We start from the raw sequence: 23,336 nt of genomic DNA on the forward strand, positions 1-23,336 counted from the left end.
TTACTTGCCTCTGCTGTGAGACAAAACTCAGCTGCACCTCCAGCACACAAGAACTTCAAAACACCTAAGCTGCAGTGGTCAGGCATTCCCACAGGACCTCCTCCCTCAGAATCTTGCTTCAAGTGCCAGAAATCTGGCCACTGGGCCAAGGAATGTCTACAGCCAGGGATTCCTCCCAAGCCATGTCCCATCTGTGCAGGGACCCATGGAAATCAGACTGCCCAGCTCACCCAGCCACCACTCCTAGAGCCCCTAAAGCTCTGGCCCATGGCTCTTTGACTGACTCATTCCCAGATCTGCTCGGCTTGGCAGCTGAAGACTGACACTGCCCAATTGCCTCGGAAGCCCTCTGGACCATCAGGGATGCTGAGCTTTGGGTGAATCTTACAGTGCCCTCTGGACCATCAGGGATGCTTTGGGTGAATCTTACAGTGCCCTCTGGACCATCAGGGATGCTGAGCTTTGGGTGAATCTTACAGTGGAGCATAAGTCCATCCCCTGTTTAATTGATACAGGGGCTACCCACTCCACATTACCTTCTTTTCAAGGGCCTGTTTCCCTTGCCTCCATAACTGTTGTGGGTATTGATGGCCAGGCTCCTGGACCCCTTAAAACTTCCCAATTTGGTGCCGACTTGAACAATATTCTTTTATGCACTCCTTTTTAGTTATCCCCACCTGCCCAGTTTCCTTATTAGGCTGAGACATTTTAACCAAATTACCTGCTTCCCTGACTATTCCTGGACTACAGCCACATCTCTTTGCCACCCTTCTTCCCAACCCAAAGCCTCCTTCACGTCTTCCTCTCGTATCCCCCCACCTTAACCCACAGGTATGGGACACCTCTGCTCCCTCCCTGGCAACTGATCACACACCAATTCCTAATCACCCTTACCCTGCTCAACACAAGTATCCCATCTCACAACAGGCTTTAAGGGGATTAAAGCCTGTTGTCACTTGCCTGCTACAGCATGAGTTTCTAAAGTCTACAAACTCCTTATGATTCCCCCATTTTAAGTGTCCAAAAACTGGACAAGTCTTGCAGGTTGGTTCAGGATCTGTGCCTTTTAAACCAAATTGTTTTGCCTATCCACCCTGTGGTGCCCAGCCTGTACACTCTTTTTTCCTCAATACCTCCCTCCACAACTCACTATTCCATTCTTGATCTTAAAGATGCTTTTTTCACTATTCCCCTGCACCCCTCATCCCAGCCCCTCTTTGCTTTTACCCAGACTGACACTGACACTCATCAGTCCCAGCAGCTTACCTGGGCTGTACTGCCTCAAGGCTTCCGGGATAGCCCTCATGACTTCAGCCAAGCTCTTTCTCATGATTTACTTTCTTTCCACTCCTCTGCTTCCTACCTTATTCAATACATTGATGACCTTCTACTCTGTAGTCCCTCCTTTGAGTCTTCGCAAAAGGATACCCTGCTACTCCTTCAACATTTATTCTCCAAAGGATATCAGGTATCCCCTTCCAGAGCTCAAATTTCTTCCCCATCCATTACCTACCTTGGCAGAATTCCTCATGAAAACATGCATGCTGTCCCTGCCAACTGTGCCCAGCTGATCTCTCAATCCCCAACCCCTTCTACAAAACAACAACTCCCTTCCTTCCTGGGCATGGTTGGATACTTTCACCTTTGGACACCTGGCTTTGCTGTCCTAATAAAACCATTGTATCAGCTCACAAAGGGAAACCTAGCTGACCGCATAGATCCTAAATCCTTTCCACACTCCTCTTTTCATTCCTTGAAGACAGATCTACAGACTGCTCCAACACTAGTTCTCCCTGACTCATCCCAAGCCTTTTCATTACACACAGCCGAAGTGCAGGGTTGTGCTGTCAGAATTCTTACACAAGGACCAGGACTGCCCCCTGTAACCTTTTTGTCCAAACAACTTGACCTTACTGTTATAGGCTGGCCATGTTGTCTCCATGCAGCTGCCACCACCCTAATACTTTTAGAGGCCCTCAAAATCACAAACTATGCTCAACTCACTCTCTACATTTCTCATAACTTCCCAAGTCTATTTTCTTCCTCACACCTGATGCATATAATTTCTGCTCCTTCAGCTACACTCACTCTTTGTTGAGTCTCCCACAATTACCATTGTTCCTGGCCCAGACATCAATCCAGCCTGCCACATTATTCCAGATACCACACCTGACCCCCATGACTGTATCTCTCTGATCCACCTGACATTCACTCCATTTCCCCCTCCTTTCCTGTTCCTCACCCTGATCACACTTGGCTTATTGATGGCAGTTCCACCAGGCCTAATCGCCACTCACCAGCAAAGGCACGCTATGCTATAGTATCTTCCACGTCTATCATTGAGGCTACCACTCTGCCCCCCTCCCACTACCTCTCAGCAAGCAGAACTCATTGCCTAAACTCAGGCCCTCACTCTTGCAAAGGGACTACACATCAATATTTATACAGACTCAAAATATGCCTTCCATATCTTGCACCACCATGCTGTTATATGGGCTGAAAGAGGTTTCCCTGCTATGCAAGCATCCTCCATCATTAATGTCTCATAATAAAAACTCTTCTCAAGGCCACATTCTCCTTATGTCAAGTCGACTCCCCCCATATTTTGACTCCCCACAACACAAGCTACTATTTCTGTGGTCACTCCATTATGCATCTCTCAGCAAAGACCCACTGGAATTCCCGTGGGTAACCTTTCACCTTCTCAATGCTCCTTCACTCTTCATCTCCAAAGCCCAACTACACATATCACTGAAACAATTGGGGCCTTCCAGCTCCATATTACAGATAAGACATCTATCAATACTGGCAAACTTAAAAACATTAGCAGTTACTATTGCATAGGAAAACATTTACCTTCTATTTCACTCCATCCTTGGCTACCTTCCCCTTGCTCTTCAGACTCTCCTCCCAGGCCCTCTTCTTATTTACTTATATCCAGCCCCATAAATAACAGTGAAAGTTTGCTTGTAGACACTCAACACTTTCTCATACACCATGAAAATCGAACCTCCCCCTCTACACAGTTACCCCATCAGTCCTCATTACAACCTCTGATGGCTGCCACCCTAGCTGGATCCCTAGGAGTCTGGGTAAAAGACACCTCTTTTAGTACTCCTTCTCATCTTTTCACTTTGCATTTCCAATTTTGCCTTGCAAAAGGCCTCTTCTTCTGTGGCTCCTCCACTTACATGTGTCTACCTGCTAGTTGGACAGGTACAGGTACATTCATTTTTCTTATTCCCAAAATTCAATTTGCAAATGGGACTGAACAGCTTCCTATCCCACTCATGATACCAGACAGACAAAAAGGAGTTATTCCTCTAATCCCTCTACTTGTAGGGTTAGGACTTTCTGCTTCCACTATTGCCCTTGGGGTTGGAATAGCAGGCATTTCAACTTCTGTCATGACCTTTCATAGCCTTTCAAATGACATTTCTACTAGCATTACAGATATATCACAAACTTTATCAGTCCTTCAGGCCAAGTCAACTCTTAGCCCAAGTTGTCCTCCAAAATCGCTGAAGCCTTGACTTACTCACTGCTGAAAAAGGAGGACTCTGTATATTTTTAAATGAAGAGTATTGTTTTTACCTAAATCAGTCTGGCCTGGTATATGACAACATAAAGAAACTCAAGGATAGAGCCCCAAAATTTGCCAACCAGGTAAATCATTATGCGGGACCCATCTGGACACTTTCTAACTGAGTGTCTTGGCTGTTCCCTATTCTTAGTCCCCTGGTACCTGTTTTTCTCCTTCTCTTATTCAGACCTTGTGTCTTCCGTTTGGTTTCTCAATTCATACAAAACTGCATTCAGACCATCACCAATCATTCTATATGACAAATGCTACTTTTAACAACCCCACAGTACCATCCCCTGCACCAAGATCTCCCCACAGCCTAAATCCCTATTCCTTGTAACTCATTATAAAACTTTCCTTAAGGTGTCCATGCAGCTCCTAATCTCACTCAAAGCAACCCTGAGAAACATCATCCATTACCTCTCCATACCACCCCAAAAGTTTTTGCCACCTCAACACTTCACCACTATTGTTTTATTTTTCTTATTAATATAAGACAGGAATGTCAGGCCTCTGAGCCCAAGACTGCACGTATACATCCAGATGGCCTGAGGCAACCAAAAAGTACAAAAAAAGTGAAACAGCCAGCTCCTGTCTTAACTGATTGACCAACCTTATGACTTGCCATTATGACTTGTTCCTGCCCTGCCCCAACTGATCGATTGACCTCGAGACATTCTTCTTCTGGACAATGAGTCTTATGATATCCCCACCATGCAACTTGTGACCCCCTCCTCTGCTGACAATAGATAACCACCTTTAACTGTAACTTTCCACTGCTTACCCCAGTCCTATAAAACTGCCCCACCCCATCTCCTTTTGCTGACTATCTTTTTCAGACTCAGTCTGCCTGCAACCAGGTAAAATAAACAGCCTTGTTGCTCACACAAAGCCTGTCTGGTGGTCTCTTCACACAGACGAGTGTGACACTGCAGTCTACTTGAGGGTGGAGGGTGGGAGGAAGGAGAGGCATAAAAAAAAAAATATTGGGGGCCGGGCATGTTGGTTCATGCCTGTAATCCCAGCACTCTGGGAGGCCAAGTTGGGAGTATCACCTGAGGTCAGGAATTCAAGACCAGCCTGGCCAATGTGGTGAAACCCTGTCTGTACTAAAGATACAAAAATTAGCCAGGCATGATGGCAGGCACCTGTAATCCAGCTACTGAGGCAGGAGAATCCCTCAAACCTGGGAGGTGGAAAGTGCAATGAGCTGAGATCATGCCAGTATACTCTGGCCTGAGCAAGAAGAGCAAAACTCAGTTTCAAATAAATAAGTAAATAAATAAATAAATAAATAAATAACTATTGGGTACTGGGCTTAATGCCAAAGTGATGAACTACTCTGTACAACAAACCCCAATGACACAAGTTTACCTGTGTAACAAACCTTCACATGTAGCCCCAAGCCTAAAGTAAAAAAATGAATATTGTCAGGCCTGAGCCCAAGCTAAGCCATCATATCCCCTGTGACCTGCACGTACACATCCAGATGGCCAGTTCCTGCCTTAACTGATGACATTCCACCACAAAAGAAGTGAAAATGGCCTGTTCCTGCCTTAACTGATGACATTGTCTTGTGAAATCCCTTCTCCTGGCTCATCCTGGCTCAAAAGCTCCCCCACTGAGCACCTTGTGACCCCCACTGTGACCACCAGAGAACCACCCCCCTTTTTCCTTTACCTACCCAAATCCTGTAAAATGTCCCCACCCCATCTCCCTTCGCTGACTGTCTTTTCAGACTCAGCCCACCTGCACCCAGGTAAAATAAACAGCTTTATTGCTCACACAAAGCCTGTCTGGTAGTCTCTTCACACAGACGCGCATGAAAAATATAATTTCTTTTAATTTACTGCCATTTTTTTCTAAAGTCTCATAACGATGCAGAAATACACGTGTACGAGACTTGCTCTGATACCTGGCACAAAACTGACAGTAGTAGCTCCCCAGTGAGGCTGGAAGGAGGGTGGAGGATGTGACAGGGAAAGGAGACGCTTTATGGCCGAGGGCCTAAGATGCAGCTTTGCTTAGAGTTTTACCACAAAACAAATATATTCATTGGTCAGGTGTGGTGGCTCATGCCTGTAATCCCAGCACTTTGGGAGGCCCAAGGCAGGCGGATCACCTGAGGTCGGGAGTTTGAGACCAGCCTGGCCAACATGGAGAAACCTCATTTCTTCTAAAAATACAAAATTAGCCAGGCATGGTGACCCATGCCTGTAGTACCAGCTACTCAGGAGGCTGAGGAAGGAGAATCACTTGAACCCAAAAGGTAGAGGTTGCGGTGAGCAAAGATCACACCATTGCACTCCAGACTGGGCAACAAGAGTGAAACTTTCTCAAAATAAATAAATAAATAACAAATATATACATCATGTGATGTTTAAATATAAAAATATATATTCACTATTAATTGGTGGGGCTGGGCACCGTGGCTCGTGCCTGTAATCACAGCACTATTGGAGGCTGAGGCAGAAGGATCGCCTGAGGTCGGGACTTTGAGACCAGCCTGGCCAACATGATGAAAGCCTGTGTCTACTAAAAATACAGAAAGATTAGCCGGGTGTGGTGGCATGTACCTGTAATCTCAGCTACTCGGGAGGCTGAGGTAGGAGAATCACTTGAACTCAGAAGGCGGAGGTTGCAGTAAGCTGAGATCAGGCCATTGCACTCCAGCCTGGGTGACAGAGCAAGACTCCATCTCAAAACAACAACAACAATAATAATAATAGGTGGAATGAGAATATGGCTCCATCCTCTAGGATACAAAAGTGCTTCTCCCATAGTTGAGAAAAATAGTAACTATTTTTACCGAAAACACCTGTTTCAGAAGCCTCTTAACACCCAATCTCCACGAGCTTAGTGTGCTAACAATGGTTTAAAGAATCTCTAGCTATTATTTAGGTTGATTTCCTATTCTTAAAATAATGATGGAATAAAACACCTTGTATCATTCATGTCTGTGTATGAACTTTCCATTCTAATTAGTAAGATTTTTGGAGTCAGAAACAAAGTAACTCACTAAATTACCTAAAAATATAGTATAAAATCAGGGATAAAAGATTTCCCCTTATTTGTCTCCTTTTCTAGAATTTACCACATACTTTGTGGACATTAATACGTGACTTCCGTTGGCAGCTGCTCTAATCCTGGTCCACAGAGAGCTGACAGTACATCTAGATGTGGCCCGTGAACAATCCCTGCTGCCCAACAGCACTGACACCATGGGACCCTCAACCTGTCTCCATCCATGTCTGGGTGTGAGCCCTTCCCAGGACCATGCCCAGGGCAGCCTCTTCCCAAGTTCATGTCACTGGATCATGAGAGATGGAATCTAAGTGAGATAAGAGGGACTGAGGGAAGGCATGGGTGAGGGTGAGCAAACATGTCAGGCAGGACACTTGAGACAGAGAAGATTCCCAACTCCAAGGCCCAGAGTTTCTGAAAGGAAGGAGACAGAACAATCCACCGAGAATATCATCTCACCTGAGAAAGAGCCATTCCTGATGCCTTTGCTTTCCTCTTCTCCTTCCAGGTTTCTTCCTCATGTACCAAGAATCCTTAGAAGTCAATCCTGAATGTTAAAAATATGTTGTTTATTGCTCAGAATCAACACACCCCATCCCTGTAATACAACACATACAAAGGAGACCTCATCCTGAGGAAATATGGTCCCCTTTGCTGCCCACTGCACCAGAGACAATAAACTACTACAGGAAAACTCCCACACCCTTCTGGAGATGCCCATACACGCTGCAGCAGTGGGGAGCTGGGCTGGAATGAGCTCCTCTTCAGGGCACAGACCCAGCCCTGACCAAACCCCATGCAGGAACTAGGTGCAGTGGCTCATGCCTGTCATCCCAGCACTCTGGGAGGCCGAGGCGGGTGGATCGCTTAATCTCAGGGGTTTGAGATCAGCCTGGGCAACATGGTGAAACCCCATCTTTACCAAAAATAGAAAAACATAGCCAGGCATGAAGGTACACATCTGTGTGTCTATGGTCCCAGCTACTTAGGAAGCTGAGTAGACAGAATCGCTTAAGCTCAGGAGTTAGAGACCAGCCTGCCAACATGTTGAAACCCTCTCTCTACTAAAAATACAAAAATTGGGCTGGCCGCAGTGGCTCATGCCTGTAATACTAGCACTCTGAAAGGCTGAGGCAGGCGGATTGCTTGACGTCAGGAGTTCAAGAGTAGCCTGGGCTACATGGTGAAACCCCATCTCTACCAAAAATACAAAAAGTAGCTGGGCTTGCTGGGCATCTGTAATCCCAGCTACTTGGGAGGCTGAAGCAAGAGGATCACATGAATCTGGGAAGCTGAGATTGTGGTGAGCCGAAATCACGCCACTGCACTCCAGCCTGGGGAACAACAGGGAAATTCCAACTCAAAAAAAAAAAAAAAACAACACTATGTAGACCAGGTGCGGTGGCTCTTTCCTGTAATCTCAGTACTCTGGGTGGCCAAGGCAGGAGGATACTTTGAGCCCAGGATTTTGAGACTAGCCTGGGAAACACAGTGAAACCTCATTTGTACAAAAAAAAAAGAAAAAGAAAAAGAACTAGCCGGGCTTCTTGGTGGCTTACGACTGTGGTCCCAGCTACTTAGGAAGCTGACGCAGGAGGATTACTTAAGCCCAGGAGAACCAGGCTGCAGTGAAAGATCACGCCACTGCCTTCCAGCCTAAGCAATTGGCCAGACCCTGTCTCTTAATATTAGTTAATTAATTAAGTTAAAAATTATGTGTTAACAGAAAGGGATTTTTTTCCCACTTCACTGCCTCACTCCCTACCCCACTCTGGGAAAAGGGAACGGAGTGACTCACAAGTGAATAAGTCACTCCACTCTGGCTGAATAGCGATTCCAAGTGGAAGATAACCTCTGAGGCCAAGATTTATAGAATGTACATGTCTTATAGATAGGATTCTTAAAATTCTCAATCTCATCTGTATAATTTAAGCAGTTTTAAGTTACTAGATTATATACAAAGAAGTCAAATGTCACAATTAATCGTATCCAATGAACTCACCCACTCATCTAAACCCAAAGTTCTCCGACTCTTTTTCTTTTGAGACAGGTCTCGCTCTGTTGACCAGGCTGGAGTGCAGTGACATGATCTCGGCTCACTGCAGCCTGGACCTCCTGGGCTCAAGTGATCCTTCTGCCTCGGCCTTCAGAGTAGCTGGGACTACAGGTGCATACTATCATGCCCTGTTGTTTTTTCTTTTTTTGGCAGAGATGGGGGTCTCACTATGTTGCCCAAGCTGGACTCGAACTCCTGTACTCAAGCAATCTTCTTGCCTCAGTCTCCTAAAGTGCTGGGATTACAGGCATGAGCCACTGGGCCCAGCCCGTCATTCTTCATTACTGTGCTTCGCTCCCTAATTCTGTACATAACTCTCATTCTCCCCTTCTCTCTCTAGCTCGTTTTCTTTTCTTTTTCCCTGGCATTCTACTCCTCATTTTGTACCCCTCTCCTCTACTGCTGTTTATCCCCTTCTTCCCTCTATTCCTTCTCTTCCACCTCTTCTGCTCCATCCTCGCAACTTACCTAACTTCTTGCTATTCCTTCTCCCCAATCGTTCTATCGTCCTCAATGTTGATATATTTCTGCCTCTTCTCCCATCTCTGTGCCTCCTCTGCTCTCCCTGTTAAATTCTCTCTTCCCTGTTATAACCCCCGTCCCCACTATGTGGAACCACAGATCCCCAGGTGTCCTCCCTGCTGTGGTTCTCCATCTGTTCTCCTTGCCACCAGCACCACTCTGCTCTGTCTGTCCTAGCTCCAAGCCCCTCCTCCTCTCCGTCACTCTGATGAGACTCCCTCTTTGCTGCCCCTCTCCCTACCTTGCTGTCCTTCATCTTTCTGTACAACTAGGTTTCTCTACATTTCTCCAGTTACTTTTCTCCTCCTGCTTTCTTTTTTTTTCTTTTCACTTTTGCTGTCTCTTGACAAATCCCTCACCCATTCTCTACTTTGCCCTCCGTTATGGGTCTTTCTCATTCTTTTCTGTCTCAGCTTTTCTACTGCTCTGTCTCCCGATGCCTTTGGCCGACACAATCACAGGAGGGTTTGCAGTAAGACACCTGCATCCCGGAGGAGCTCGTTTTCCGGGGGCTGGAGCTGGGCAGGCAAGAACACCCCATGTCACAGGACAGGCCCTGGGTATCTCCCCAACGCGGGCTCAGGGGAAGAGGTGACTGTGGAGGGGAGACCTAGGGAGTAGCAGGGACCGCCACGAGGAGGGAGGTGCGGGGCGACGGCGCCTTAAGACAAGGTTGGGGTCTGCAGGATTCCAGGACCAGGCAGAGGACGCGGCCTCCCTGGGACTGGGGCCCCGGCGCTGCGTTCCAGTGGCCTACGAAGGCGAGGGTGGGAGGCGCCCAGGGCGGGAATCCAGCTCTCGGGTGAGGACTTTAAAAAGCGCGGGGCGGGAGGAGTCAGAAAACAGTTTTGAGCAGGAAAACTATGTGACAGGAAGTGTATACATCGCCCTACAGCAGAAAGACCGGGGACAGCCCAGCCTCAGGGTGACTTTAAACCCAAAAGGAAGCGATATCCGGATTCTCATGGGGATGTCTCAATTTGTCCTGGGTGAAGGAAGAAGGGAGAGAATTTCCAGGTCTGTGGGGACCCCACGTCTCAGGTACAGAAGTGCCGGGGACCTGGTAAGCGCAGACTTAATAGAAGAGCGAAACTCACCGCCACGATGTGACCTTCACTCCACGTAACCCGCTTCCGGGTTTGCGCGAATCTGCGCGCGCAGTAGAGAAGCCAGGTCTGGGCGGGGCCCGTGAGGAGGTGGGTGGGGCCTGGACGACGTAGGGGCAGGGTGGGAGGCCGAGAGACTTTCCCCTTTAGAACCAGCAGTGGGCGGGGCCAGGGCGGGACCTGTGAGTCTCTCAGCATCGTTCCCAGAGCAGAGGCATTTTTCGGGTTTTGGATCATGCCTGGAAGGCTAAGGCATGATTCAAAAGCCCTGGAATTGTCTGGAATGGGGATGCAAACTAGAATGTGAAATGAAAAGCCCTGCCTGGGCTGAAGGTACGATTTCATGCTGACAGCCCACAGAACTGATTAGAAATCCTCTCCCTTTCTATTCTCCTTTCACTTGGGAGAGAGTCCACGATGTGCTCAGCTTCAGAGACTCAGGCCACTGCCTGAGATGCAGGATGGAGTGCTCAGGCCAAGGAGGGGTGAGCGGTTTAAACACAGCTGGGTTATGGGCGCGGGAGTGGGAGCCTGAGGTCCCAATTGTTCAGGAAGCAGCGGCGGGAGGATCGCCGAGCCTGGGAGTCCAGGCCAGCCTGGGCGACAAATTAACACCCCCTCCCGCAGGGCTTCCTTCCTCATCTCTCTCTCTCTTTTCTTTTTTATAATAAAATTTTTGATGATGTTACATAGGGACCCAACATTATTCTTCTCCACGTGGATATCCAGTTAGCTGTCCCAGCGTATTCGTGTAAGAGATCTATCAGTTTCTTTTTTTGTTTCTTGAGATGGAGTTTTGCTCTAGTTGCCCAGGCTGGAGTGCAATGGCGCCATCTCCATCTCCCAGGTTCAAGCGATTCTCATGCGTCTGTCTCCCAAGTAGCTGGTATTACAGGGATGTGCCACCATGCCCTGCTAATTTTGTATTTTTAGTAGAAATGATATTTCTCCATGTTGGTCAGGTTGGTCTCTAACTTCTGACCTCAAGTGATCCGCCCGCCTCGGCCTCCCAAAGTGCTGGGATTACAGGTGTGAGCCACCGCGCCTGGCTTATTTTCTTTTTTATATTTACTTTTTTCTATTCTTTTTTTTGAGGCAGAGTTTTCTCTGTTGGCCAGGCTGGAATGCGGTGGTGGGATCTGGGCTCACTGCAGCCTCTGCCTCCTGGGTTGAACCGATTTTCCTGTCTCAGCCTCCGGAGTAGTTGACATCACAGGCGCGCACAACCATGCCCAGCTAATTTTTGTATTTTCGATACAGACAAGGTTTCACTATATTGGCTAGGCTGGTCTCGAACTTCTGACTTCAAGTGATCCGACCGCCTCAGCCTCTCAAAGTGCTGGGATTATAGTCATGAGCCACCCTTCCTGGCCCAAAAAATATTCATTACTTTACTCTTTAAATCTTGAGGAAATATAATGGAAAACAAAATAAATCTTCCCCCAAATGAGAAATCATCTTCGCGATGATAATTATGAGAGAAATAAAAACCACTTTATTAATAAATAAGCCTTAAACCAGAATATGATGGGAAATAGAGGCAAACAGCTAAGAGGTTGAAAGAGACAAGGAAATTTCACTGTTCTATACAACCCATTGAGTACATGTTTTCAAGATAAACACTAATCAGTCCTCAGGGAAGAGGACTTGACAACACGCTTGGTCACACATAGTTCATCCTGGCTCTATTTGGTAATGGAGGTGACCATCTGTGTCAGCTAATTAGCTTCATCCAGAGGGAGGGGGAAAACCCTAACCCATGTCTTTTTGACGAGTGTGAGTTTTACAACATAGCGACACATGCCCTCTCTGGTCAGGCACCTACAATCCGACAGAAACTGATGTCAGCAGTAAATAATAAAATTTAGAATATATGATTAAATATTGAGTTTATGTGAACACAAAACTTGAGGAAAGCCACCTGGAAACACCAACTTCAAATGAATGAGATCTGCGTTCCAAAGTAGAGACGTTAAGGTTTCACACACAGGGAAAGACAGAGAATCTTTAGCAGAATCATGAGAGTTTTCATTCAAGACCAGTGCATAGGTTGCAGCAACTTGATTGGTTACGGATTGATACAATTCGAGGAAGGTTACTTTATCACTCCATAAGAAGTAACAATGATCCCATGAGGTCTTATCTCTGGGGCTGCTTAGTCTTCCTAATTATTGACAGGAAAACTCTTTTTTGTTTTTCTTTTAGAGGCAGTATTGCTCTGTCGCCCAGTGGTGCAATCTCAGCTCACTGCAACCTCCACCTCCTGGGTTCAAGCAGTTCTACTGACTCTAATTGTCAGTCCCCTCTGCAACCAGAGCCCCACTCAACCCCTTTACTGAGGTCCCTGCCCCTTCCCACTGCGCTGTCCCAGACTGAGGGGGGAGCTCGCCCTGACTGCAGGACTCTGCCTGCTCCAACAAGGCACTTTGCATTAAAACCATTTTCAACTTAAGAGGAAAAATGATTCAGCGTTCAGTACAGGTGGCCTACTACAACATGTTGTTTTACCTTCGATTGTTTGAAACACTAACTTGAAATGGGCAGGAAACATCCCTGTGATATTAGGGGTAATATCACGGCACATCAGAAGCAATCCACCAATCAGAACTCGGAGGATTTTGTCCAAGCGGGCAAGAGGATGACAGCAGGCGACATCCGGGGCCCAGCTGAGGAGAGAGCCCGAATCCGACCCTTGCAGGCCTCCGCCCTTCAGAACAACAACCCCTCCAGACGCCGCCCCCAAGATGACGGTAACCCTCTGTTTCTGCCCTTTCCCGCTGTGTGGCCTGGCCCCCAGGCGGCCTCCTCCCTCTTGCCCCGCCCCAGCCTTGTTCCAGGCACTGCCCCCAGACTCTAGCTCTCCTAGGTTCCTGCTTAAGTTTATACACTCATGCACCACAGAGTCCTAAGCACAAATATGGAAGATACCACGCTCTGGTAAGGTATCTATCTGACAGACTGAGCGTCTGCCTCAAGAACATAGCAATAGCAATACTAAGTGAAATATTAGTAAGTTTCATATATGTATATAATTAATCATTTATTATTTGCAGCTTTAAATTGGCTAAAATTACATAGCATGGGTTTTTATTTTAATCAAATATTAAAAATATATCATTCACAAATGGAATCTAACCACACAAAGTTGAAGAACATTTCCTTATGTTGAATAAATATGAAGGACTTCAGATTTTTGAACTGATTTCATGCTTTCCATTACACCTAGTTCTTTTCTTTTCTTTTACTGTTTTTTGAGATGGAGTTTCTCTCTTGTTGCCCAGACTGGAGTGCAATGGCGACATCTCGGTCATTTCGGAACTGATTTTGTGCTAGTTTTCCTCCTATTATTTTTTTTCTGTGTTCATGAGCTTGTGAACCAAAAGTATGAAATCAATTTAGAAATCTACTTTGCCAAGGTTTAAAAATGCACCAGTGACACAGCCTCAGGAGGTCCTGACGACGGGTGCCCAAGGTTTTCAGGCTGCAGTTTGGTTTTACATATTTTACAGAGACATGAGACATCAATCAGTACATATAAGATGTACATTAATTCAGTCTGGAAAGGTGGAAAAACTGGAATTGGGGGCTTCCGGGTCACAGGTAGATAATAAATGATCACATTCTTTGAGTGACTCATCAGCCTTTCGCTGAATACACAATTTATATATGAGAGGGTGTAGAGGAATAGTCACTTATGCCTTAGTCTGGCTCAGTGACCCTACATTTTTACATAATTAGAGCAGGGGAAGCAGTCAGATAGGCATTTGACTCAGGTTTGCAGAGGGACGGGTTCTGTCCCACACCTGTGCAGATAAGCTATGAGTTTACATTGCCAGGGTGAAATTCAACAGAACTATTTTAGGGTGAAGAGCTTGAGGCTCCCAGTTTGTGAGGGGAGTATTGTAGGTCTTCTGTTTTTTTTTTTTTTTTGAGACAGTTTTGCTCTTGCCCAAGCTGGAGTGCAGTGTGCAGTGGCCCAATCTCGGCTCACCGCAACCTTTGCCTCTTGGGTTCAAGCGATTCTCCTGCCTCAGCCTCTTGAGTAGCTGGGATTACAGGTAGGTGCCACCACGCCTGGCTAATTTTGTATTTTTAGTAAAGACCGGGTATCTCCATGTCGGTCAGGCTGGTCTCGAACTCCCGACCTCAGGTGATCAACTGCACCCAGCCTCTTTGTAACTTTTTTTAAATCCTTGTAGCTATCTTGTTTAGGAATAAAATGGGAGGCAGGTTTGTCTGACACAGTTCCCAGCTTGACTTTTCTCTTTGGCTTAGTAATTTTTATTTTTCTTTCACCAGCTTGTGACAGACATAATGCTTTGACACACTGATATTTCTTTATACACATTTTCCATAACAGTAAAGTCCAAGGGTCTATCATGAACTGGGTTAGTGGTGCACGTCTCTGTGTCTGTGGTCCCAGCTACTTAGGAAGATGAGGTGGGAGGATTACTTGAGCTCAGGAGTTCAAGACCAACCTGGTCAACATGGTGAAACCCTGTCTCTACTAAAAATACAAAAATTGGGCTGGGTGCCATGGCTCATGTCTGTAATACTAGCACTCTGGAAGGCCAAGATGGGCAGATTACTTGAGGTCAGGGGTGCAAGGCCAGCCTGGCCAACATGGTGAAACCCCATCTCTATTAAAATACAAAAAGTAGCCAGCCTTGGTGGGTATCTGTAATCCCAGCTACTCGGGAGACTGAGGTAGGAGAATCGCTTTAACCTAGGAGTGGAGGTTACAGTGAACTCGGGTGGTGGAGGATGTAGTGAGCCAAGATCTTGCCACTGCACTCCGGCTGGGTGACAGACTGAGACTCAAAAATACAATAAAATAAAGATAAAAATACAAAAATTAGCCAGGTTTGGTAGCACACACCTGTAATCCTAGCTACTTGGGAGGCTGAGGCACAAAAATTGCTTGAACCCAGGAGACAGAGGTTGCAGTGAGTCAAGAAAAAGAGACTGCACTCACAGGTTGGACCACAGAGTCAGACTCTGTCTCAAATAGAAAAACAAAAACCATTAATGCTGTGAGTGATGCAGAGATAAAAATCCTGAGTAACGGTCGGGCATGGTGGCTCACTCCTGTAATCCTAGCACGTTGGGAGGCTGAGGTGGGTGGATGAAGAGGTCAGGAGATTCAGACCATCCTGGTTAACACAGTGAAACCCCATCTTTACTAAAAATACAAAAAATTAGCCGGGCATTGGGGCATGCACCTGTAGTCCCAGCTATTTGGGAGGCTGTGGCAGGAGAATCGCTTGAAACTGGGAGGTGGAGGTTGTGGTGAACCGAGATTGTGCCATTGCACTCCAGCCTGGGTGACAAAAGCAAAACTCTGTCTAAAAAAAAAAAAAAAAAATCCTGAGTAACGTAAGAGACTGACAGGCAGAGGAAACTTCAGATGGGGGTGGGAGGGCATGGGAGACATTTCTGATTCTAGACCTGAAGGAGGAGAAAGGGACAGTGCTGTCATCATTTAGGTACATAGTGTAAGAGCAGGGACAATGACCTGAGACAGGAAGCGTTTTGATGTTTGGGAAAAGAGAAAAGCAAATGTGACTGGGGCAGAGGGAGTCATGGGATGAGGGCAAGCTCCCAGGAGGAGGCTGGACACTGGCAGGGGCCCTGGACACAGGGCTGTGGAGCCACAGTGAGGAGTTGGGCTTTTGTCCTGGGGAACACGGGAAGCTGGTGGAGGGTTCCCTGCCAGGGACTGGCATGACCTGCTTTAGATTTTGCTGTGATATCATCATACAGAGAAAGGCCCTGAAGATGGTCTCTGTGTCTGAGTCTACAACTGTTTCTTCCATTCTTCTGCCTTTTTTTTTTTAAATTTTTAGGGTACTGCATACCATTTAAAATTCTAATTACAACTGGACAGTTCCCTCTCACAGAAAAAAAGTCACATCCAGACACCCACTCTATTTTGCCAATCATTTCAGGGGCCAGGGTCACTCAGGTTGAGCTTTTCTGGTGTAGCCCCTCATCTGCAAGTTGCAGGGAGGCTCACTGAGGCTCAGAGTGAAGACATTTTCACTGAGTTACCCTGAGAAGGTCTGAGATGACTGAAAAGATGTGTCTGAATTCTTACATGTGGGCCTGGGAGGGCTAATGGGAAGGGTTGGTCTTTATCACACCCATTATTGAAAATTAAAGAAGTGTCTTCCACATACCTGGGCTAAAAAAACTTCTTTTGCAAGGTTCTGATGACATTGACTCCCAACATTTAATTCTTCCTTACAAGAAAATTACAGTAACGTTTATAAAATGCAGAAGTGTGAACACACAGCTATTGACCTTGAAAACAGTGAAAGAAGGTCAGCTGTAGAACTAAGACATGAGCAAATGTTTTCAATCAAGAATACATGGGTGGCTGGGTGCAATGGATCATGCCTGATATTGCAGCTCTTTGGGAGGTTGAGGCAGGTGGATCACCTGAGGTCAGGAGTTTGAGACCATCCTGGCCAACATGGTGAAACTCCATTTCTACTAAAAATACAAAAAATTACCTGGGTGTGGTGACAGGCACCTGTAGTCCCAGCAACTTGGGAGGCAGAGGCAGAATAGCTTGAACCCGGGAGGAGGAGGTTGTGGTGAGCTGAGATCTCACCATTGCACTCCAGTCTGGGCAACAAGAGCAAAACTCCATCTCAAAAAAAAAAAAAAAAAAAAAAAGGGTGCTTTTCAAACAGTGTTCCATGCCAATCCAGCCCATCTTTCAACATTTGTCCAGAATGGACCAGAGTGCCTGAGGGAAACATGCACTTAATAGCTCACAGCTCAAGATTTTAACAAATGACATAAGGAAAGAAAACTGAAAAATAGACAAACTGGTTAAACTACACTTTGATATTAAGGTAAAAGGTCACTGTCATCTTTACCGGGTACACACTGAAACAATCAAATTTCTGCATTAGGTACCAAATGTTTCCAATAAATAATAGAGACTAGAAAGCATGCACATCACGATCTGAACCAGACACAAACAGAAACTATTTTGAAATTGTTTTAAAAAATATAACAAATTCTGGGGTCAATGGAAAAATAACTGAAAAATATACATGTACAGAAAAAAATGATGTGAGCTGATTGTAGGATGCAACAAAGGCATCTTTCAGAAGTGATTATGTATTAAAAAAGAAATTTTGAAAACTAAGATTTATCTTGGCCAGGCACAGATGCTCACACCTGTAATCCCAGCACTTGGGGAGGCCAAGATGTGCAGATCACCTGAGGTCAGGAGTTCAACGTCAGCCTGGCCAACATGGTGAAACTTCATCTCTATTAAAAATACAAAAATTAGCTGGATGTGCTGACACCCGCCTGTAGTGCCACCTACTCAGGAGGTTGAGGCAAAAGAATCACTTGAACCCAGGAGGCAGAGGTTGCAGTGAGCCAAGATCATGCCACTGCACTCCAGTGTGGGTGACTGAATGAGATTCTGCCCCCCCCACAAAAAAAGGATAAAGAAAGAAAAATAGAAAAATGAAGAGAAAACAGAAAAAAAATAAAGTAAATCTATTACACAAGAGAACAAAAGCAGTTTTGATGTCCCTGTTTTTGATTTTGCTTATTTTTTGTTTATTTGCTTGTTTTCATGAGATAGAGATTTGCTCTGCCACCCAGGCTGCAGTGCAGTGGCATGATTCTGGCTCACTCACTACAGCCTCTACTTCCCAGATTCAAGTGATTCTCCTGCCTCAGCCTCTTGAGTAGCTGTGACTACAGGTGCATGCCACCACGCCCAGCTAATTTTTGTATTTTTAGTAGAGACCAGGTTTCACCATGTTGGCCAGGCTGGTCTTAAACTCCTGACCTTAGGTGACCTGCTTATCTTGGGTTCCAAAAGTGCTGGGATTACAGCTATGAGCCACCATGGTTTGATGTTCCTTTAAAAAAGTAAATGTAGGCCAGGTGTGGTGGCTAATCCCTGTAATGCCAGTACTTTGAGGGTCCAAGGCAGGAAGATCCTTTGCATCAGATTTTGAGACCAGCCTGGGAAACAGTAAACCCCGTTTCTCCAAAAAAAAAAAAAAAAAAAAACCAACAACAACAAAACTAGCTGGGATTGGTGGCTCATGCCTGTGGTCCCAGCTACTCAGGAGGCCAAGGTACAAGGATCACTTGAGCCCCAGAGGTCAAGGCTACAGTTAGAGGAGATCACTCCATGGCACTCCAGCCTGGGTGATAGAGCCAGATGCTATCTCAAAATATTAATTAATTGGTTAATTAAATTAAAAGTATTATTGAGGCAGAAATTAAAGAAGAAAGCAAATTTTCCTCTACTGAGCTAACTCACTCCAAGGATAGTAACAGGAAAGGCCATAGAAAGGTTTGTGGTGATGCAGTCTAAGAAACTGGATACATCCCCCACAACTACACATGGTTAAGAAAACAAATTACTGTCTCTCCTTTCCCAGAATCATTAATTATGACTATTTTTGCAAATGACTGTATGTCTGTATTTAGCAAGCTCTGTAAGGTCCTGTTTTTCTTTTGACATATCTGCAAGGTCACCAGCTAAGCAAGGCCATGAGTTATACCAAGGCAGCAGTTATGGTATAGATTACTTAACTTGTCACTGTATGATTTACTGTCTTTGTCCTGCTTCTGTAAGCTTGCCTATATAAGCCCAGCTCTGTCTTTGTTCTGGGCTTAGCTTTTTGGATGTGAGTCCACTGAGCTGGTGTGCACCTTAATAAAATCCCTCTGTTTTACCCATTGATCTCTCCAGTCCTCTCATTTCCCACATTACGTAATAACAGAAAGTGATTTTTTTCCCACCTCACTGCCCCACTTCCTACACCACCCTGCAAAAAAGGAAGAGAGTGACTCTCAAGTGAATAAATCACCAACCTGTGGCTGAATAGGGATTCCAAGTGGAAACTAACTTCTGATGCCAAGATTTATAGAATGTACGTGTCTTATAGATAGGAATTTTAAAATTCTCAGTCTCATCTGTATAATTTAAATAAGTTGTTATTTATTATATTATATACACAGAAGTGAAGATGTCACAAGTAATCATATCCAATGAACTCACTCACTCATCTGCCTTGGCCTCTAGAGTAGCTGTGAGTACAGGTGTGCACCATCATGCCCTGTTAATTTTTGTTTTTTGGCAGAGATGGGGGTCTCACTATGTTGCCCACACTGGTCTCAAACTCCTGGACTCAGGCAATCCCCTTGCCTTAGTCTCCTAAAGTGCTGGGATTACAGGCATTAGCCACTGCACCCATCCCCTCTTTCTTCATTACTGTGTTTCCTTCCCTAATTCTGTAAATATCTCTCATTCTCCCCTTCTCTCTCTAGCTCTTTTTTTTCTACTTCCCTGGGATTCTGCACCTCATTCTGTACCCCTCTCCTCTCCTGCTCTTTATTCCCTTCTTACCTCTATTCCTTCTCTTCCACCTCTTCTGCTTCATCCTTGGAACTTATATAACCTCTTCTTCCTCCTTCTCCCCAGTCTTTCAATCATCCTCAATCTCCATATATTTCCACCTCTTCTCCCATCTCTGCACCTCCTCTTTTCTCCCTGTTAAATTCTCTCTTCCCTGTTATATCCCTCTGTACCCACTCTCTGGCACCCTAGATTCCCAGCTGTGCTCCCTGCTGTTGTTCTTCCTCTGTTCTCCTTTCCACCAGCACCACTCTGCTCTGTCTGTCATGGCTCCAAATCCCTCCTCCTCTCCCTCACTCTGATGAGCTTCCCTCTTTCCTGCCCCTCTTCCTGTCTTGCTGTTCATCTCTCTGTACATCTAGCTTTTCTCTACATTTCTCCAGTTGCTTTTCTCCTCCTGCTTTCTTATCTTTTTTTTTTCACTTTTGCCATCTCTTGGCAAATGCCTCACCCATCCTCTACTTTGCCATCTGTTATGAGTCTTTCTCATTCTTCTTTTCTCTGTCTCAGGTTTTCTACTGCTCTATGTCTGTCTCCTGATCCCTTTGGCCCACAGAATTGTAGTAAAGGTTAAAAAGAAAAAGAAACAAGTTTTCTTCTCCTTAGCAGCTCACTTAAAGGAAAGTTATAAGATAATGCTGTCTGAAAAGCTAAGGCTAAAGGAATGGACTCTAGACACTTTTTAAATTCCAGAACAAAGTGAAGGAAAAAAAAGAGAGAGTGAGAAAGACAAATTCTTCTACTGTTACTCCTTTCCCTAGTCTCTTAAACATGACTATGTTTTACAAATGTCTGTATTTAGCCAGTTCTTTTTTTTTTTTTTTGACACAGCTACAAGGCCACCAGCTATGTAGAATCCAACTTCTCTAAGACTCATATAAGATAAGCCCTATACTGTAATCTTGTCCAGTCCCACTGCTGTTAAAGTTGCAGGTGTTGTGCCTTAGATCCACCACAGTCAGCTGAAACTGGCAGCTCAAGACAAGTAGACAAGCCAGCAACACCCAGATCATCCAACTCGGCTGATCCTGAGATGAGATCAAACTGCTGCAAAGACTGCCTGCTCTAGTCACTATGGAGTCTGACCAGTCTATACACAGCTGAAGCTTGAGGGGACAAGCCCTGCTCTAGTCACACACCAGAAGCTGACTAGTCTATGCATGGCTGAAGCTTGAAGAGTCATTGAGCAAGTAAATGCAGTTAGGAATCTTAAGACTAGTAGTTTTCCTTGTAATACTGTTTTTCTATTGTTCTGTCACTGTGCTCAATCTCCTCCCCTGAGCAATGACCTCTTCTGTCCTTGCTAGACAGGAATATGCTATTCATTGCTTTGCTGTTATTACCCCCCTTTACCATGCTAAAAGAAGCACCCATAGAAAAGTGTCCCCATCGTACACATACTACATAGTCAAGGAACAGTATAACCAAGACTCTATTATACCAAACTTATTATGAGTGTACAAGGACTCACCTAAGAACTTGTACTTAAAATCAGATCACCTATTCAATTCATGACCCAAGAAATAGCCAGCCTTATATATACTATGACTCCAAGTCTTTACCTAAGACTTAGTTTGAAGTTCATATCAAATCAAAAGTAAGAAGTCTTATAAGTCATACCCAAGACTCTCTCCCCCAGGAGGAGGTTATATCCATATATTTTGATATTTGTCAGTTAACACCCATGAACCCAGCCTGTCTCACAATCTCTGGTCCTACAAAGTACTATACAAACTGCCAGTACAAAATTGTGTGTGCACCCCCTGTTTGCCTCTCCAAGGCCCTAGCAATAGCTTGCTGGAACTACACAATGCAGTTCACTGACTGATCATCACTAATGAGACAGCAAATGCATTAGAGTTACTAGCTCAGCAAGCCACAAAAACGAAAAATGCTATTTATCAGAACAGATTAGCTTTAGAGTACCTCCCAGCCCAGGAAAGAGGAGTATGTGGAAAGTTCAATCTAACTAATTGCTGCCTAGAAATCAATGAAAATAGAAAGGCAGTTATAGAAATATCTGCAAGAATAAGAAAATTAGCCCATGTTCCAGTTCAAACTTAGAAAAGGTAGTCTCCAGATTCTGTCTTTAGAGATTAGTTTTCATTTTTTGGAAAGTTCAAGACTTTAATAAGAGTATTTCTAGCCATATTAAGAAGCTGCCTAATACTCCCTTGTCTCTCACCTCTCCTTGTTAGAAGCATTCAATCAGCTATAGAGGTGATAGCAGCTAGGGAAACTACCACTCAGCTGATGGCTGTGCATAAATATCAACCTTTGCCCAAAGAAGAAAACTTGTCTGTTCATGCAGAATTAAGGAATAGTGAGGCCTTCTATTAAACTTCTTTTATTAAAGGCCTCAAAAGGAGGAAAAATGTAGTAAGGGTTAAAAAGAAAAAGAAACAAGTCTTCCTCTGCTTAGCAGCTCACTTCAAGGACAGTTATAAGATAACGCTGTCTTGAAAGACAAGATCAAAGGAACAGGCTCCAGACATCCCCTCCCTCCTGAGCAAAGTTGAGGAAAAAAAAAGAGAAAGACAAATTATTTTACTGTTACTCCTTTCCCTAGTCTCTTAAAAACGACTATGTTTTACAAGTATCTGTATTTAGCCACTTCTGGTTTTTCTTTTGACGCAGCTACAAGGCCACCAGCTATGCAAGGCCACAAGTTGTGCATGTGATTAACTGCCTTTGTTTTCCTTTTTGTATCCCCACTTATAAAAGCCCCACTCTTTGTTCAAGGCTCAGCTTTTTAGATATAAATCCACTCAGCCAGTGCTTACGTTAAAATAAACATCCTTCTGTAATCCCATATCAGTCTCTCCATTCCTCAGTTTACCACAACACAATCACAGGAGGGTTTGAAGTAAGATGCTTGCATCTCAGAGGAGTGTGTTTTCCAGGGGCTGGAGCTGGGCTGGCAAAACACCCCGTGTCACAGGACAGGCCCTGGGTACCTCCCCAATGTGGGCTCAGGGGAAGAGGTGACTGCAGAGGGGGGAACCTGTGAAGCAGCAGGGCCCGGCATGAGGAGAGAGGTGGGAGGGTCACAGCCCCTTAAGACAAGGGTGGGGTCTGCAGGATCCCAGCACCAGGCAGAGGACGCGGCCTCCCTAGGACCAAGGCAGCAACGCTGCACTCCAGGGACCAATGAGGGTGAGGCTGGGAGGCGCCCAGGGAGGGAATCCACCTCTCAGGGGAGGACTTTAACAAGCATAGGGTTGGAGGAGTCAGAAAAAGGTTTAGAGCAAGGAAACTATGCGATACGAAGTGTATACATTGCCCTAGAGCAGAAAGACCGGGGACAGAACCAGCCTCAGGGCGATCTTAAACCCAAAAGGAAGCAACCCCCAGACTCTCACAGGGACGTCTCAATTTGCTGTGGGTGAAGGAAGACGGCTGAAAATTTCCAGATCTTGGGGACCCAACGTTCCAGGTACAGAACTGCTGGGGACCCGGGAAATGCAGACTTAATACAAGACAGAGGGAAACTCATGCACCATGGCGTGACCGTCACTCCACGTGATCTGCTTCCAAGTTTGTGTGAATCTGCACGCTCAAGACAGAGCCCAGGCCTGGACAGGAACCGCGAGGAGGTGGGCGGGGACTGGGTGAGGTAGGGGCGGGGCACGTGGTGGA

General features: G+C 45.5%; 2 protein-coding genes across 2 annotated transcripts in view; both read right to left on the bottom strand.

The window, feature by feature from the left end:
• The window catches only part of LOC100936788 (zinc finger protein 83), a 24,872-nt gene extending 14,474 nt beyond the window's left edge, over positions 1-10,398 (bottom strand). The window contains 2 exon segments of the mRNA XM_054541145.2: positions 7,067-7,154; positions 10,283-10,398. Of these exon segments, the coding sequence (XP_054397120.2) occupies positions 7,067-7,081 (15 nt within the window). The 5' untranslated portion in view covers positions 7,082-7,154; positions 10,283-10,398.
• Positions 1-23,336, bottom strand: part of ZNF600 (zinc finger protein 600) — a 169,195-nt gene that overhangs the window by 5,961 nt on the left and 139,898 nt on the right. The window lies entirely within an intron of this gene.

This window comes from Pongo abelii, chromosome 20 (assembly GCF_028885655.2).
Source record: "Pongo abelii isolate AG06213 chromosome 20, NHGRI_mPonAbe1-v2.0_pri, whole genome shotgun sequence".
In the NCBI taxonomy this organism is placed as follows: domain Eukaryota; kingdom Metazoa; phylum Chordata; class Mammalia; order Primates; family Hominidae; genus Pongo; species Pongo abelii.